The following is a 17,485-nucleotide window of genomic DNA, read 5'->3' on the forward strand; positions in this document are numbered from 1 at the left end:
CTCTAGAAACTTTTTATATTAAGTCCAAGGTCATTATACAGCTCAAGGTATGCCTTGAATATGGTATGAAATAAATGTTAGTGATGAGAACTCATTTAAAAATAGAATTTTCTATTTTAAAAAATGGGACCATCTATAAAAATAAGAAACAGAGAAATACCATCTGGAACAATATCTAAAAGTGGACACAGATGGGTGTCACTTCTCAGTATTGAGATGGAATGTCACCAATGGCTACTTCACTTGCCATCAAAGAGCAAACAACTCTGTTATTCTCTTAAATCTAATCTGAAATCACGCCATGCCTACTAGGCCTTGAAGTCTTGGGCTGAGTGTAACGTGGCTGCAGACTCAGAGGGCTGGAGTCATTTGAGGTGCTAAAACTTCTAATTATTCACCAAATAACTGTTTTCTCTGAGAAAAGACTATTACTGACTACCAGGTTGTTCTCACTACAGTTTAGGTTGATCACTAATCTCTAATCGAAGCTCCCCAGTGATAAACTAAAAGCTTGGCTAGTCTGCAGTCAACCATCCCCCTTCGCCTGTAGAGTGTGGGATGGAACAAGCAGGCACACTGGAAACATTGTACACACTGCTTTGGGCTGATAGGACAATGACCACAGATACCAGAGAACAAGGCTAACTACTCAAATTCCTATTTTCTTTTTTCTTGGCTTACTGATTTAAAAAGATAACACCTTAAGAATGTGGGAACCAAAACTGAAGAGAAGTGAAGAGATAATAAAAGAGTCCTTCCCTGCCCTATGGGGGAATCAAATCACTTGTCCCAGACAAATTACATCCTAGATTATGAAAATAATTCACAGTTGTGATCCCTGAGGCACTATGGGTAACTGAGCAAACATGGAGACAGGTGGTGTGTTCTAGCACAGGAAACAGGTAAAACACTCCAATCTTCAATGAGGGAAAGAAAGTGGACTTCACCTTCAAACTGTAGGTGAAGGAGTTTGATGCTACCACTGACAAAAGTCTGAAATGAATTACTCAGAAACATCTATCTAGTAATCAAGAAAGTATTGCGTTTATGAGTTCTTTAAGAACAATCAGGCCAGACTGATCTCAGTATTCAGTATTTTTTTTGAACAATTACTAGATCAGTAGTATAGGGAAACACCAGAGAGAGTATATCTGGATTTCAGCCACACATTTCATGAAATGACATCTTTGTTTGGAAGGTAAAGGGATGACAGTAAAGTTTGGTAGATTTGAAAGTGAATGAACAAGTGTCCACAAAGAAGCCTGATTAATCACTGATGGGTCAATGTTATCCTGGAAGAATGTCTAGAGATATGTATGCTACAAGGACTATGTTTTTAATCATGCTCCATTCAAACTATTTACCAAAACTTAGATGAAGATATACTTGCTTATCAAATTTGATGACGACACAAAGCTAAGAGGGATAGCCAATACAATAAATGACAGGAAAATGTAATCTAAAAAGACTTCAATAAGCTGGTGTGAGACACTTAAATATAAGAAAATGAAAATCGATAGAAATGAAGACAAATGATTAGCTTAAAAGAAATCAACTATGTGAGTGTAGGGCAGAGGAGACAGAACTATATATAGCAATTCGTTTAAAAAACAAACAAACAAAACCAGATAAAACTTCCAGTGGAAAGCAGGCTCCATGAGTGAACAGAGTTAGGGGGAATGAAAAACCTAACATGGTCAACCTCAGGCAGTTCTATATTATACAAAAACAGCACTTTTCTCACCCTAAAACATGCTGTTTCCCTATGAAAACAAAGGAAAACATAAAGTTTTGAACAGTTTTAAATAAATTATTTCAAATTAAGAACAGAAGGAAGATTTTTTTTTTTAAAAAGTGCTATTTCTCAGACTAAGCATTGGAAGGGATTTCAGAGGCCATCTAGTCCAACCCCAAAATGAATGGGAATTCAATTTCCAATCTTCCTCACACATAGTTATCCAGCCTTTGCTTGGAGAGCCTAGAGTGACGAGGAAACCAGCAGCTGCAGAGGCAGTCATTCTCATTTTGCCCTATTCATTTTACTTTTGGAGAACTCTCGTTAGGAAAATGTTCCCCACATCAAGCCTAAATCTGCCTCTTTGCAACTTCTATCCAACGTTGCCAAGTTTTGTCCTCTCCAGTAAAGCAAAAGAAGTTATCTTCCATGGGACAACTAGTCTTTGATTACTTGAAAATAGCTGTCCAGTCCCTGCCAAGTCTTCCCTTCTCCAGGCTAAAACACCTCCAGGTCTTTCAATTGGACTTCATAAGGCATGATCTCAAGCCCCTTCTTCATACAGGTAGCCAGCCCTTTTTCGGACATTCTTCAAGCTTACCAATGTCCTTCCTAAAAGGTGCCCAGAACTCAGTATCTTGCAGTTCATAATAGGGGAGGGAGGGGGAATATGCAGTATAACGAGGCAGTGAAGGAGAATGTATCTTTAATTTGTGGAGCCCTGTGTTGTTCCTTGCTTCATACTCAGTTTTAGCAGCTTTAGATAAACTTACCAGTAATATCAGTGGTTTATCAGGATGCACATTATCAAGTTCTTGTTGAGGGGGAAAAAAGCACTGAAGAAAAGTAAAGTGCTTAAATAAAAAGGAACTGACAGTTGTGTAGTTATCCTGGTCAGATGACATCTAAAATACTGTGTTCACAGCTCTGAATGCCACATTTCAAAAGAGAAAATGGCAAGCTGCATCGTAACTCAAAGGAGGCTGAGAAGGATGGTGAGGGGGCTTGAGGTCATGTTACATGAGGTTAACTAAAAATTCTAACTCATCATAAGGAAAAGCTTCCTAACAACAAAAACTGTGTAAAAGTAGAAGGGCTGTCTCAGGAAATAGTGAGTTCCCTGTATCCGTAGAGTCTCAAAGGTTCAACAACCACTTAGAAACATTTCAGAGGATTCGTACTTCAGTTAGGAAAAGGACTAAAAGCTAATTATCTTTTCCATCCCGAGATCCTCTGATTTACACTGGAAATGCATGCAAGGCTTGTTTTAGAACAAGTACAATAACAACTGTATACAAAGAGAGAGTATAGCCTTCCGTTGTCATGGAAACTATCCAGTAAGAGATAATCCTGAGCTAAGCTCTGGAGGACAGGTATCCTTTGGATAAGCAAACCCAAGGGAAGGGGGAAAGGCATTTCAGTCTGGGAGAATAGCAGAACAGAAGTTGGAGTTAAGAATGAACACAGCATTTTGCAGGCACATTGGAGCAGGGATTTTATTGGGGGGATAAAATAAGGTTGGAATAGTAGGATGATGTCAGATTGGGGATGTTCATGAATACCAAACAAAACATACATGTGCAAACAAAAAAACATACATGTGCAAAGCAGAACTATTGCAGATTTGTGAGCATGAAAGGAAGATGAAGAAATTAGTGGTTTCTTGAAGATTTATTCGGTGATGGTTTGCAAGATGGATGGATTGGAGGTAGAAAAGTCTGGAGAAGGACAAGCTAGGCCACTATAATAATAATAATAATAATCCTCATCATCCAGACAACAGGTGACAAATATGCCTGAACTTAGCTGAGAACAGCAGAGAGGGATCCCCAAAATATTTCAAAACTGAAACAATTGAAATTAATAACTGATTATGAGGGAAAGAGAAAAAAAAGCTGGGGTTTAAAACTCAAAAGACTAAGAAAATAGTGGGTAGTGTCACTGAAAGTAATAAGGAGGGTAGGGAATCAAATTTAGAGGAGAGGAGAGAAAGATAATTTGACATGCTTAATCATGATTTCCATCGGCAAAGAGGCCTGGAACGTAGGTCAGAGGGTAGAGCTGAAGATAGGAATGTCAGAGGAATCTACATGAAAGAAATGTCAGAGCTATCTACATAAGTTATGGCTCAAGTCATAAGACAAGATCACTTCACCAAGGGAAATAATATAGACATAAAAGAGCATTATCTCAGCTTTCAGGAATCTAGAGTGAAAAGTCCTATTAAAAAAAAAATCCAACCTCATACAGAAGCACTTATATTCATAGATACATTTCAAGGATAGTTTTTACGTGTTACATAGACATTTATATAAACATAAAGTAGCATGGCATAATGGAGAACTGGCCTCAAAATTAGGAAGACCCAGGATCAAGTCATGCCTCTAATATATGCTGTGTGATTAGTGTCACAGGTACTTAACTTCTCAAGGCCTAAGGGGATTCTTTAAGACTATGGGCTGTTGAAATGGAAGTTATCTTAAATGAAGAAAATCACAAGTCTGGGTCATTCAGATTATTGCTCATAATAAGCATGTAATAATTTCAAGTTAAAAATCCAATTTTCTGAATTTACACTAATTACATTAAAACTAATCTTCTAAGGTGATACACAATGGTACATTCTTGGACAAACTGGTATTGATTCCCATTATTTTTTAGGGTGTTTAAAAAATTCTTATATAACCTAGTTACAAATCATTGAGAACTCTATATGACTGAATCACTACTGAAGAATATAGTCTGCTATGATATATTTATAAAACTCTACTAAGCTGGTTGTACATGGAAGTCCCTGGAGACTTAAATTGGAGCATAATTAAGAGTTCCCAGCACATTGAGTGGCTTCACTGGGGTGAACTCACTGGAGGACAAGGACAAGTGTCAAACAAAATGGGAAGACAAGGATGAGTTGGGATCCGCATTAATGAAGGCACAGATCTACTGGAGTAATCTGAGTAGTGAGTATTCTAAAAAAGGTTATGTGAATCTTTTTTCTCAAACAGCATCGATGTCACATCACAATCACTAAACACAGGAGAAAGGGCTTAAGACCCAGAGTTCTAGAGCTTTGACTTGATGTGATGTGGTTGGTTGGCCAAATAGGCAAATGACAAGAACAGCATGAATAACTGGCTGGCTGCACTTTAGACTCTTAGAAATGAAGGGTGCATTTGGTCTATGTGTAATCTTAAATAGGACATTCCTTAAAAATGGTGATTCATTCTCCATTTGAAGATTTTCATTAATGGGAAATTCACCACTCTTGGAAGCAGCACATTTCACTTTTAGATACATCTAAATGTTAGGCAATTGTTCTTATTGAATCTATAATGTATGAGCAAAAAAAAGAAAATAAGCTGATCACACGGTAGGAGTGAAGGATAATAGCTCTATAGCATAAATGTCCCACTGACACCCTTGTGATATGTGAAGAAGGCCCCAGCATATCAAGTGATGGATTTATGGGAGAACACAACAGGATGGTAACGTATGGATAGTTTATGATCCATCATCACTGGAAGAAACATTCACATCAATGACGTCATCAATCTAAGCACTGGGGTCTTGAATACTCTTCACTATACATTTTATCTGTGACAATTAAAAATATGAGACACACTTCTGGGGTAATTTAATCATTTTAATAAGGATGGCAGGGAATTAATTAAAGGAGGTCCATGGCTGTCTCTCACAGACCAAAGACCTCTAATGGCAGTGGGGTCGTGGTTCCTATACCCTTCCAACTGTAGGAGGCCCATCACATAGCAAACAAATTTAATTTGCTAATGTCATTCAAATCTAATTGGCTGACATGATTGGAGGTGGGTTATATTAAAATGAAGTCCAGGAATGACATCAGAGAAAGAATGTAAGACCCCCACTTGAGCTGATCAGGGGAAAATAATTTCTATCTAGGTATGTATGGTTTAATCTTGTCAGTCTTTCAGCAATCTAGACAAAAGGATCTGTCGCCACGCAAGATTCTTTGTAAGACTGGGGTTGCATTTGACTCAGATGAGGAAATTTGATGGAATCTCTTGCCTTTATGAGGGAGATGGGGAGAGAGAGAGGGAGAAAGGACTAAGAAGGGAAGATCTCTGGGTCCTCCAAGAAAGTGATTATTAATAATTATTTCTCACATATCCATTTGTCCTAATTCTGCTCACAAAGGCTAAGTGGAAAAAAATGTTAAATTCTAATTTGTTTACAAACTTCCAAATATAATAATAATCCTAAATATCATAATAATCCAAATATAATAATAAATAATCCTATTCCCTAACCCATAATTCTTCTCTTCCCCAAATAAAACTCCTCTAGTTCTTGAACTGATATATTATATAGCACTCTTCTGGGCCTGGAGTCAGGAAGACCTGAGTTCAAATTTGGTCTCGGGCACTTACTACCTGTATGACCCTGGGTAAGTATTATAACCTTTATTATACTTCAGTTCTGTCATCTGTAATAGTACCTTCCCTTTGTTGTGAAGATCAAATGCAATAATAATTACAAAGTGCTTAGTACAGTGCCTGACATATATAGTAAGTGCCATGTAAATGTTTGATATTTATTATTATTGAATAACTTTGTCATCTTAGTCATCTTCCTATTAAGATAGGTATAGTTTGTCAATATCCCTTCTAAAATGTGATACCCTAAATTAGACACAATAATTCAGATTTTTTTTTTACTAGGGCAGAATATAATATAACTATCACTTATCTCACTATTAACATTTCTGTTCATGGAGACTAAGAATTAACTAAAACTTAATTTTCACATGAAAAACTTTCTAGTGATACTTCCCCCATTCTGTACTTGTACAATTATTTCAAACTCAAGTGTAGGGTTTTAATTTATCTCCATTAAAATTTCATCTTGCTAGTTGTAGCTCACCATTTTAGTCTTTCAAGACTGTTTTTTATATTCCATAGAACTCTATTCTTCTGTGCTTTTTATATCGTTCAGAAATCTGATAAGCTTTCATTCAAGTCATTGATAAAAATGTTGAACTGAACTCAAGGCAATGGATATCGCCTATCATTCTTTAAGAAAGTTAATGGGTATGGGAAAAGTAACAAGAGGCAGAACAGACAAGAAAGAAAAATGGGAAAAAAGTGGTGGTCAGAAGAGGCAGGTGGCACTGACAATTAGAAGGTTAAAAAGGAGATGGGGAGTAGCAGTCACTGACAGCAAAAATAGCCACCAACAAAGGGGTAGAAAATAGAGTAACTCTGTAGAGACTTGTAGGGGAGCACCATGTCATACTAAATGCATAGCCATATAATAATAACTCTAACCTAGGTAGGAAAAAAATCATTTAGATCTCAATAATTACTAACTCTGGTAATGTTCACCAAGTGTGTGTATGTGTGCACACGCACATATGGATGAATGTACTTGCAATCGTGCAGGATCTCTTGTGTGATCTAAACTCTGCAATGTCAAGGGCAAAAAGGCATTACAGTTGCAGGAGCCCACGATGCACTAAAACGCTACTGTTTTAAACACACTTCAGACATGGGACAAAGATTCTATTCCTAAACACTGAACTGTTCAGAAAGAACAGTTTGGGTTTGAGGATATTCTGTCTGTTTTCCTTCCCTTCAAAGTTGCCTCAGCGATTCAACCTATAGGACTAGGTTGTTCTATAGACTATGGAATATTATGGAATAGATTTAATGAGAAAGTTGATGCATCATGTACGTACTATGCAAAACTTTCATTTTTGTTATAGCATTAACTGATTGACTCAAAGATGCATTGTTAAGCTTCCATTTAGCCTGAGGTGAACACATGCAACTAAGACCAAGGAAAGATAATTAGACTCAATTCAACAAACATTTATTTCTCAAGTACCTACTACCATGTGGTAAGCCCTGCACATGTCTTAGGGACTAGGGAGATAAAAGCAACTATCTCTGTCCTCAGGGAGCTGACATACTATTAATGGTTATGGCTTGGCTAGGAGGCAGATATTTATGCTTCTTTAAATCTAATAATAAATCATATTAAAAAATAAAGCATTTTTGCTCTATTTTCATAATTCATTCTATTTTGATGGAAAAGGCATAACTCTATAGAAGGAGATAAAGAGATAAGGCTCCTGACCTAAGGCTCAGTTAATAGTACCTGTACTACATGTCACATCATTCTTTTGTATAACAGCAAGATAGGGTTGGTTAAAAGAGGCCAGAGTCCAAAATCGGACAAGTTTGAAGAGATATACATGGCAGACAGAGAGATAAGAGGTAGAGACTTCCTCATATTGACTTGTAACTTGCTTTCTCATAACTTCACTCATTGGTTTTGTCTTCCAGAATACAGAATAAAGATTTCACATAATGGCCCTTCACATATTTGAATATCTCTCAAGCTTGTTCTTAGTTTCCTATTCTTCAAGCTGAACAGGCCCACTCCCTACAACTGTTTCTTATGTGAAATTTCCAGAACTACTCCAAAGCCAAGTTGTTCTCCTATGAGCTCATTCTAGATTGTCATTATCCCTCTCATATGTGGCACCCGTGACTGAATACATAACTTGGACATGGTGTGGTCAACATAAACAATAAAGTGATTATTACTTATTCAAATACTATATTCTTTCAATGAAACTAAAAATTGTGTTACCAACTCATACTATGCTTGTAGTTAACTAAAATATGTATATTCCATATCTTTCAGTTTTCTACCTAGGACTGTAATGTCACTAGGAACACCTAGTGCCTTTTATTGTACTGTTTCTATATGAATCAACAGAAATGGGTAATGATGGGGAAGTCTAAGGAGTCTTGAAAAGATCTTCAACATACCTCAGGAATGATATACATTTGCTAATTAGCTATGTTAGGTTTACATTTAGCTGAATCTCAGCTCCCTCAATAAGGAGTCACAATTCATCATAATAATTCTTCCTGGGGGTCCTCTCACCTGCAAAGATCCACTTTGGTGTTTGATTATGCAATTTCACTTCTTCCAAAGACTTGAAAGTACCCTTTATGGTGAAAGAATCCCATTACATTGTTCCACAGCGTGTGGGTTCTTTTTTGTTTTTTAAAATTGTGCCTCACAATCTTACATTAACCAATATCTTGACATTTGTTTTCATTTTCTTTCTTTTTTTTTTCAGTGGGGCAATGAGGGTTAAGTGACTTGCCCAGGGTCACACAGCTAGTAAGTGTCAAGTGTCTGAGGCCAGATTTGAACTCAGGTCCTCCTGAATCCAGGGCCGGTACTCTATCCACTGCACCACCTAGCTGCCCCTTCTTTTTTTTAACGTCCAGAAATCTTGCTTTCTAATTTCCTATAATATTTCTTCTATCATCTCTAGGGACCCTTCCTTCTCTCAACTAAGTTGAGATGTAAAGAGGCAGTCCTCAAACCCTTTCACTGTTCCCCTCTGGTAGAGATCAGCTTGCATTTGCAGCACACACAATTGGTGCATGCTGGAAAGAAAGAAGGCAAGCAGGAAGACAAACATAGCACATACCCTGCATGTCAATGCACCAGCTCCCTTGTTGTCCGTATTTCCTGGATCTCAAGATGAACTAAGAGTCCTTTGTGGCTCCCCTGGAAACTGCAGCACAGGCAGAGGGCTAGGTCCTCTAGGGAGTGCTCACAGTTCTAACAACATTTTCATGGGGAGATGAGACAAACATATGGAACAGTTAAAAGCAGTGCAAGGCAGTATATGACTAAGTGCCAAAATGAGTGGTACAACAGACAACAGGTGCTATAAGGGGGCATTAGTGTAGGTCCAGAATGTGTGGGGAAAGTTTCCTGGAGAAGCTGTGTCTTGAAAGAATTTGAATACAGGTAAAGAGGAAGGAGAATGTTCCAGGTGCAGGAAACAGTAGAAACAAAGGAGCACAGGTAGGAATGAGCATGAAATATTCAGGTAAAAGTGAAGAGACTGGCCTAGCAGGATTGGAGAGTTTATTTGGCCTCACATGCCAGGCAGGAGACTTGAGCTTTATCTTAGAAAGAATTCTTCCAATTCTTATGATTAGCACCTTACACATGCCTTTAGTCTATTTTAGTGTACTATATCTTCCACATGCCTTGTGCCTTAGAGCAGGGATGGTATCTTTTTATCGATTAATTTCTCTCCATGGGTAAAAGGCCCTTTGGATGGAACCAGATTATCACCTCTGGTTCACTAGACCACCACAATTAAACTTGAAACTGATGGTTAGCATGGTCTGGAAGTGTTACATACCTGCATATTAACTGCATCCCAGAAACATAACCAAACTGTGAACTGAAGGTGGAACTCTGGCTCACTGGCTAGCTTACTGGCAAACTCTGGGTAGCTTAGGGTTTGTACACTGAACACTGGTCATGTCTCAGATCCCATCATATGAAGCAAAGCTCCAAACAGAAGCAAATCTAAACCTTTTAGAACTATTTAGGGATCAGAATAAATGATGTCATTCTAATGGCTACATCCCAACCTAAGGGAGTTCTTAATGATGATGACTGAATAAAGCAACCTATACTTATGTATCTATAATGACATAGTAGATTTCAGCTAAGCTATAGAGCTTACAGTTTTCAAGAAAGATGCTAGAAAATACATATTTTTAAACACAGGAATCATATGCCTTGAATTTTTTTCCTCCTCACATTCCATGTACTTTCTTTGTTTTTTTGTTTGTTTTTTTGTTTTTTTAGTGAGGCAATTGGGGTTAAGTGACTTGCCTAGGGTCACACAGCTAGTAAATATTAAGTGTCTGAGGCCGGATTTGAACTCAGGTACTCCTGACTCCAGGGCCGGTGCTCTATCCACTGCGCCATCTAGCTGCCCCCATGTACTTTCAATAAATGACTCCACTTGGGTAATGAGTACCCAAAATTATAACTATGAATATAAAAATAGTTCAGGATTAGACAACTACTCCCTAGTAAATTAGTGAAACTGCAAAATAACTAATCATGTAAAGACATGCTTATTTACATAAAATCATACTATAAAGCTATACAAATCTGTTTGAAAATGCATTATTTCAATATAATTTCCATATGCACTACAAAGAGTTGTGGCAATTGAATAAATTCCATGCTTTATATTCACCCAGTTGGGTCTCTTTGAAATGTATTGAATTGGACACAGACAATCCCCAATTTATTAAGAATCAATTTACATGGCATCTAGGTAGTGCAGTGGATAGAGCACTGGCCCTGGAATCAGGAGGATCTGAGTTCAAATCTGGCCTCAGACATTTGACACTTACTAGCTGTGTGACCCTGGGCAAGTCACTTAACCCCAACTGCCTCACCAAAAAAAAAATCAATTCAGAACACTGAATGCCAAAAAGACCATCTTTCCTTCCATACTATCATGTGGGATCTCCCTTCTTTTCTCTTTTTCCTTCTACTCTCTATTGACTGATACATGGGAACATAAACACATATACACAAGGTTCTTGCTCCTTTCCTGAGCATGGTTTTCTTTTGAAGTTTTTCATAGGATCATAAATTTAGATCTGAAGGAACCTTCACATTCTAGTCATCTAGTCCAACTCCCTCATTTTTTTTTTTTTGTTTTTTTTTTTGGCAGGGTTAAGTGACTTGCCCAGGGTCACACAGCTAGTAAGTGTCAAGTGTCTGAGGCTGGATTTGAACTCAGGTCCTCCTGAATCCAGGGCTGGTGCTTTAGCCACTGTGCCACCTAGCTGCCCCAACTCCCTCATTTTGTAAATGAGTAAACATCCTCTTAGAGGTTAGATGACCCGTCTAACTGAAACCCACCTATGAATCAAAGTCAAGTATTCTTTTTGCAGTAAATGCTATAGAAATGTCGGCTATCATCATTGGTATTATTGTTATTACTAAACATACCCAATATATCATAGAACTCAACCACCAGAGAGAATGGCCCACTTCCCTTTCTGTTGCTTTCTCTCTTTCCTTGATCCAATGTATAACAACCATTTTAAGGTTCTCAACATTTCTTGAAACTGATTTACCAAAAGGAAATACTGAAGGATTAAGACATCTTCCTCCAAACTTCTTTTCTCCCCTTTTATTTTTTAACTTTGACTTTGCCAGAGGAAAGACAGACATGTATAGGTACTAAATGGAAGAGCTTTGTACACAAGGGACAACAAAAGAGGCCCTCTGATATACCAGCTGGCCTAAGATAATATTTACCATGTGGAGTTCTGTTTTTATAGAGAAAAATGCTTCTAATTCCAAACGTATGATTTACTAGTGAACTTTTAGAATGCTATAAGTTGGAGACTACCTGCAGATAACCATTGAACAAGATTTAGACTTCTTGTACATATTCATATTAAATGAGAGTAATTATTTATGCCACACTCACCAATTTCTTGAAATTAGACTAATTTCACCTTTACAGAAAAGCCAAATAGGATTTAATTTAGCAAACTTAATAGTCAATCAAAGAGAATCTAGCAAATAAAACAACCTAATTTTACCTCCACCCGGGACCATTTTCCTTTGCAATGAAACAAGCAGATTTTTCCACAGAAAGGTAATGAAACAAAGTACTCAGATGTCATGTTCTGTAAAACAAAAAAGCACAATTTCAATTTTGCTATATAATAAAAATCCAACTACTATACTATTAGCACACAAATAAGTGACTGTGTAACATCAGCAAGTTATTTATTTATTTAGACTGTCAAACTGTTACTCCTTTATTCTTTTTATAAAAAATTATATAAGTATTTTATTATTTTCTAGTTACATGTAGAGATAGTTTTCAACATTTGTTTTTAAAAGATTTCTAGTTTCAAATTTTTTTCCCTCCCTCCCCTCCTTCCCCCCCTCCCCAAGACAGCAAGTAATCTGATATAGGTTATATATGTACAATAACATTAAACATATTTCTGCATTAGTTATAAGAGAAGAATTAGAGCAAAAAGGAAAAACCTCAAAAAAGAAAAACAGCAGCACCAAAAACAAAAGAAATAGTATGGTTCAATCTGCATCCATATTCCACAGTTTTTTTTTCTGGATTTGGAGAGCTTTTTCCATCATCAGTCCTTTGGAACTATCTTGTACCATTGTATTGCTGAGAAGAATCAAATCTATCACAGTTGATCAACACATAATGTTGATGATACTGTATGCAATGTTCTCCTAGTTCTGCTCATCTCATTCATCATCATTTCATGTAAGTCCTTCCAGGTTTCTCTGAACTACTGCTCATCATTTCTTACAGCACAATAGAATTCCATTGCATTCATATACCACAACTATCAGCAAGTTATTTATAACACAATTGGCCCTCCTGCTTCCTTATAAACCCTTCTCTTTCATGTGAGGTGTTTGTACTAAAGGTATCAAAGGTACAAGGAACAGTTGTGGTTCTGTTTCTAAGTACTGTTGAGTGGATGGCCTTGATAGAACAATGGTGCAATTATAATATAGTAATAAAAACTAGCATTTACATAGTGCTTAAGGTCTGCAAAGTGCTTTAAAGTCATCCTCACAAGAACCCTGTGAGGCAGGTGCTACTACTGTCCCCATTTTCACATGAAGACACTGAGCCACACAAAGATTAAGTGATTTGCCCAGGGTCACACCTCTAATAAATGTCCGAGGTAGGATCTGAACTCAGGGTTTTAAAATTCTACACTTGAGTTAAAAAAGTTTTTTTTTTCAAAAGTATAGGAGGCAGGAGGTATTACTGAAAATAAAACAAAACAAAAAAATAGCCACCTTAATGTGAAAAGGCCCTGGGGTTTCTAAGTTAAAATGATTCTGGGTTGCATTAGCATAGGCACTGTATACGAAATGATGGAGGTTTTACAGTACATGTTTATTTATATTCCAGGAACCACGCTAGTACTGCAGTACTCTGACCTGATCAGACAACATCTGGAGTAGAGGCATGATATTTAAATCTAGGTGAGGTATTTAAGAAAAATGTTGACAAGGAGGGTTTTTTAACCTGAGGTCCACAGAACCCTAAGGAGTCTATGGATGTTTCAGGAGAGCCTTGGAATTTAGAAGGGAAAAAATTTACAATTTTATTGTTATTAACCCTTGTAATCCTATGTATTTTATCTATTTAAAAACATTCTGAAATGGGGTCCATGACACTAAAACAGGTTAAGAAGCCCTTGGTTAAGAAGTTAGTCAGGGGGCGGCTAGGTGGCACAGTGGATAGAGCACCGGCCCTGGATTCAGGAGTACCTGGGTTCAAATCCGGCCTCAGACACTTGACACTTACTAGCTGTGTGACCCTGGGCAAGTTACTTAACCCCCATTGCCCGCCAAAAAAAAAAAAAAAAAAAGAAGTTAGTCAAGATAGTAAGAGGATCAGAAGCCATACTATTTGTTGTAGGAACTGGGAATGATTAGTTGGAGAAGATGTTGGGGGTGGGGGAAGGGGGGGAGATACTACCTATTTTCAAACAGATTAAAGGCTGGTATAAGACATAAAAGATTAGACTTATTCTATCTGTCCCCAAAATCTAAACTAATAGGTGAAAGTTACAGAAATCCATATTTAGAGTTATTCTAAATTTGAATAGTCTTCAAGTTGAAGCTGGATACCCACCTGTCAGGGATATCACATAGAAATTCAGGTTTTGTATCTGTTTGCACTAGAATTGCTTCTGATCTCCCAACACTGAGAGTATATGTGATAGCTTAACACCTTCATTACCTGGTAGCAGTTTATAGAATGACACATACTATCATAAAATATCTGTAACACTGTTTATACATCTGAGATTTATTTTGGAAACAAAGGGAAAATGTTGGAATTCTTTTCTATTACTTTAAGTAGAGACAAACAATATAACTCTTTTTATTGCTCTGATTCATTTGACCCATGGGAACTCAACTCCAAAGCAATTAATTCAAGGTAACTAAGTAACTTGGTGTTATCAAATATACCTTCCTCATATTCCTCTTAATATTGAAAGGAAAAAAAATCACAGAATGGAATTCATCTTACGATTTTACATTCAAATCCAAATACTGGTATAATTTATTTATGTTACTGTGAAATAAAAGTATTTAGAAGGTATCTTTGAACTGCAACAAGGGTTTAAAAAACAGATCCAACATGCAAAGTTCTTTATTATTGAGGAAAGTACTCTGTAAACCTTAAAGTTCTATGTAAATGTTGTTATTATTTATATTATTATTACAACTAGTACTGGGAAAGTCATATTCTGATGTACATGTCTACATGTTGCAGAAATTAGGAACTGAGTATGTAGAAAAGTGAGTTGCAAACCTTAAAAGTGCTAGAATGCTAGTTATCACTACAAAGAAATGCAAACACTGATTCAAACTGAGTGTTAGGGCACTTGACCCTAAATTTTGACCTGCAGAAGATCTATACCCAATAGAGTTTGCACAGTACTGGAGTCCTCAAAGGAACTTGGCAAACTATATCAAAGAAAAGTTCCAGAATATGGGCTTTTATCTTACTACTTTGTAGAGTCTTCCCTCTTCTTGCTGGGGAGGTGACAAGTAGGGTTCATTTGACAGTGCCAAGAAGTTGCATACTTGGGACACCAACCCTAACACAGAGAGAATTCTTCACAAAATAGATAATAAATGGTTGTTTATTAACCGATAACTATAACCATAACTTGCTGGTTAGCTATTAATTATGTGTCTCACAATTTCTGTATCTCCAAATAAAACCTTTAGAGAATTTTGTGAAAAAAATACACACAACTATGCCTTTCGGGCTCAAAATACAAATTTCAAGATTTTATTGGCATATCTACTTTGTTCTGACATATACATGATATTATACATCCTCACCTTACAATGGAAGTAGTCTTCTAATTTATGCAAAATGTCATTGAGTTTGGACAGACCCTTACAAGGCACCTGGCAGTACAGAGTTCCATCAGAACAGATATTGGTCACTTTTACACTTGTATACATGGCATCAGCCTGTAAGAAACAAAACCAAAAACAAACATTGAATATTTTCAAATTCAATAACTTAAACATATCATCATCCATTGAATAGATACTAATTTCTACAATCCAAGCATTCTAAAAGGTATTGTGCTCTCATTTTTCTGAGGGTATTCCAAAAACTATTATTTGTTTTTGTTTCCTTTTTCTTATCTATCTTCCTTCCAGAAGAGGTATGAGGTTGATACTATTATTTAGTTCTTTTAAGTGTTGAAACTTTTCAGATGACCTGACAGATTGAAAGAGTAAAATACTTAACTTTTACTCTTATTGATATGGATATCCCCTCTCATAGCAGAAACTGGCATCGATCTATATATTCTAATCCTGTACAACTTTCATCAATATCTTCACATATATCTTTCATATAGAATTCAAAATGCTGATGACCTTTAACAACTTGCGGGCACTAGTGCAGCACACAGGCTGTTATATCTGCCTCTTGCTACATGACTGGCACACCTCCTTTTTCAATCATCTATTTCCTGGATACTTTGCACTACTTTTTGCACTCAAGTCATCATTGGTGATATGCTAATAGTCTGTTAATACCTTCATTGTCCTTTGGGTCACCTGCAATTCTGATTCATGGTGTTCCATGATCTCAAGCATTATCTTGTTTCATCCTCACAATAATCTTGGGGGCACAGTAGAAGCTATTACAATTCTTATTTTACAGATGAAGAAAATGAGGCAGAGGTTAAATGACTTGCCCCGGGTCATACATCTATGAGAATTTCAGTCTTCCTGACTCTTCCCACTGTACTACTTGGCTGCCAACAAATGGAATTATCTAGAGAACCTGACTTTTTTTTTTTTTGATGAGGCAATTGGGGTTAAGTGACTTGCCCAGGGTCACACAGCTGGTAAGTGTTAAGTGTCTGAGGTCAGATTTGAACTCAGGTTCTCCTGACTCCAGGGCCGGTGCTCTATCCACTACACCACCTAGCTGCCCTGAGAACTTGACTTTTATAAGCATTCCCTCTTCCATGAGTATTCTGCACTGGACATCTGCCCTGACAATGGCAAACCTTTTTGGTGAGCATTTTTCTTTATGTTTCACATTTCATTTGAGATGGATAAAGGATTATTGAACCAAATTATCCCCTCTGTTGCATCTTTTTTTCCATTTCCATTTAATTTCTTTCTTCTTATTGTTAATATTTTTCTTTCCTTTTTGTTTTGTTCTCACTTCAGAGTGGAAAAAAATACTGAATGTTGCATCTTTTTTTTTTTTTAAAGTGAGGCAATTGGGGTTAAGTGACTTGTCCAGGGTCACACAGCTAGTAAGTGTTAAGTGTCTGAGGCTGGATTTGAACTCAGGTACTCCTAACTCCAGGGCCGGTGCTCTATCCACTGCGCCACCTAGCTGCCCCTGTTGCATCTTTTTAAAAAAAATTTTTGTTGCATCTTTTTTTTTAAAGATTCAAAGGCTTCATTTGCTATGACAACCGACAATAAATAAAAATGTACATACATATATCACACACATACCTCTCTATTTCTTTTTCTATATTTGAAATCTCATTTGATCCCCAAAACAACCTCATAAGCCAGGTTATTATCATCTCCATTTTACAGATGAGGGAAATGAGGCTGAGGTTAAACGATCTGCCCTTGGTTCAGAAACCTCGTAAGAGTTTAAGAGGGAATTTGAACCCTGAACTTCTTGACTCTAAGTCCAGTGCTCTGCCCACCATGCCATGGAAGTCAAACACATTTTTTATAGTTGATGAACAATGAACACAATAGCAGCTTACTGTGTTCATAGTACCTTTAAATTATGTGATTTTGAAGATGTGTTCTGTATGTGGTTTGCAAAGA

The 17,485-nt window shown here is 36.9% G+C and overlaps 1 protein-coding gene across 4 annotated transcripts in view; it reads right to left on the reverse strand.

Annotated features, from left to right (window-relative positions):
• The window catches only part of TDRD7 (tudor domain containing 7), a 112,092-nt gene that overhangs the window by 15,234 nt on the left and 79,373 nt on the right, over window positions 1–17,485 (reverse strand). For all 4 annotated transcript variants that reach the window (XM_043996678.1, XM_043997338.1, XM_043998039.1 and 1 more), the window contains 2 exons: window positions 15,500–15,634; window positions 12,181–12,267 (listed from right to left, as the gene is read on the reverse strand). In XM_043996678.1, the coding sequence (XP_043852613.1) occupies window positions 12,181–12,267; window positions 15,500–15,634 (222 nt within the window). The remainder of the gene's footprint in view (window positions 1–12,180; window positions 12,268–15,499; window positions 15,635–17,485) is intronic.

This window comes from Dromiciops gliroides, chromosome 1 (genome assembly GCF_019393635.1).
Source record: "Dromiciops gliroides isolate mDroGli1 chromosome 1, mDroGli1.pri, whole genome shotgun sequence".
Taxonomy (NCBI): Eukaryota; Metazoa; Chordata; class Mammalia; order Microbiotheria; family Microbiotheriidae; genus Dromiciops; species Dromiciops gliroides.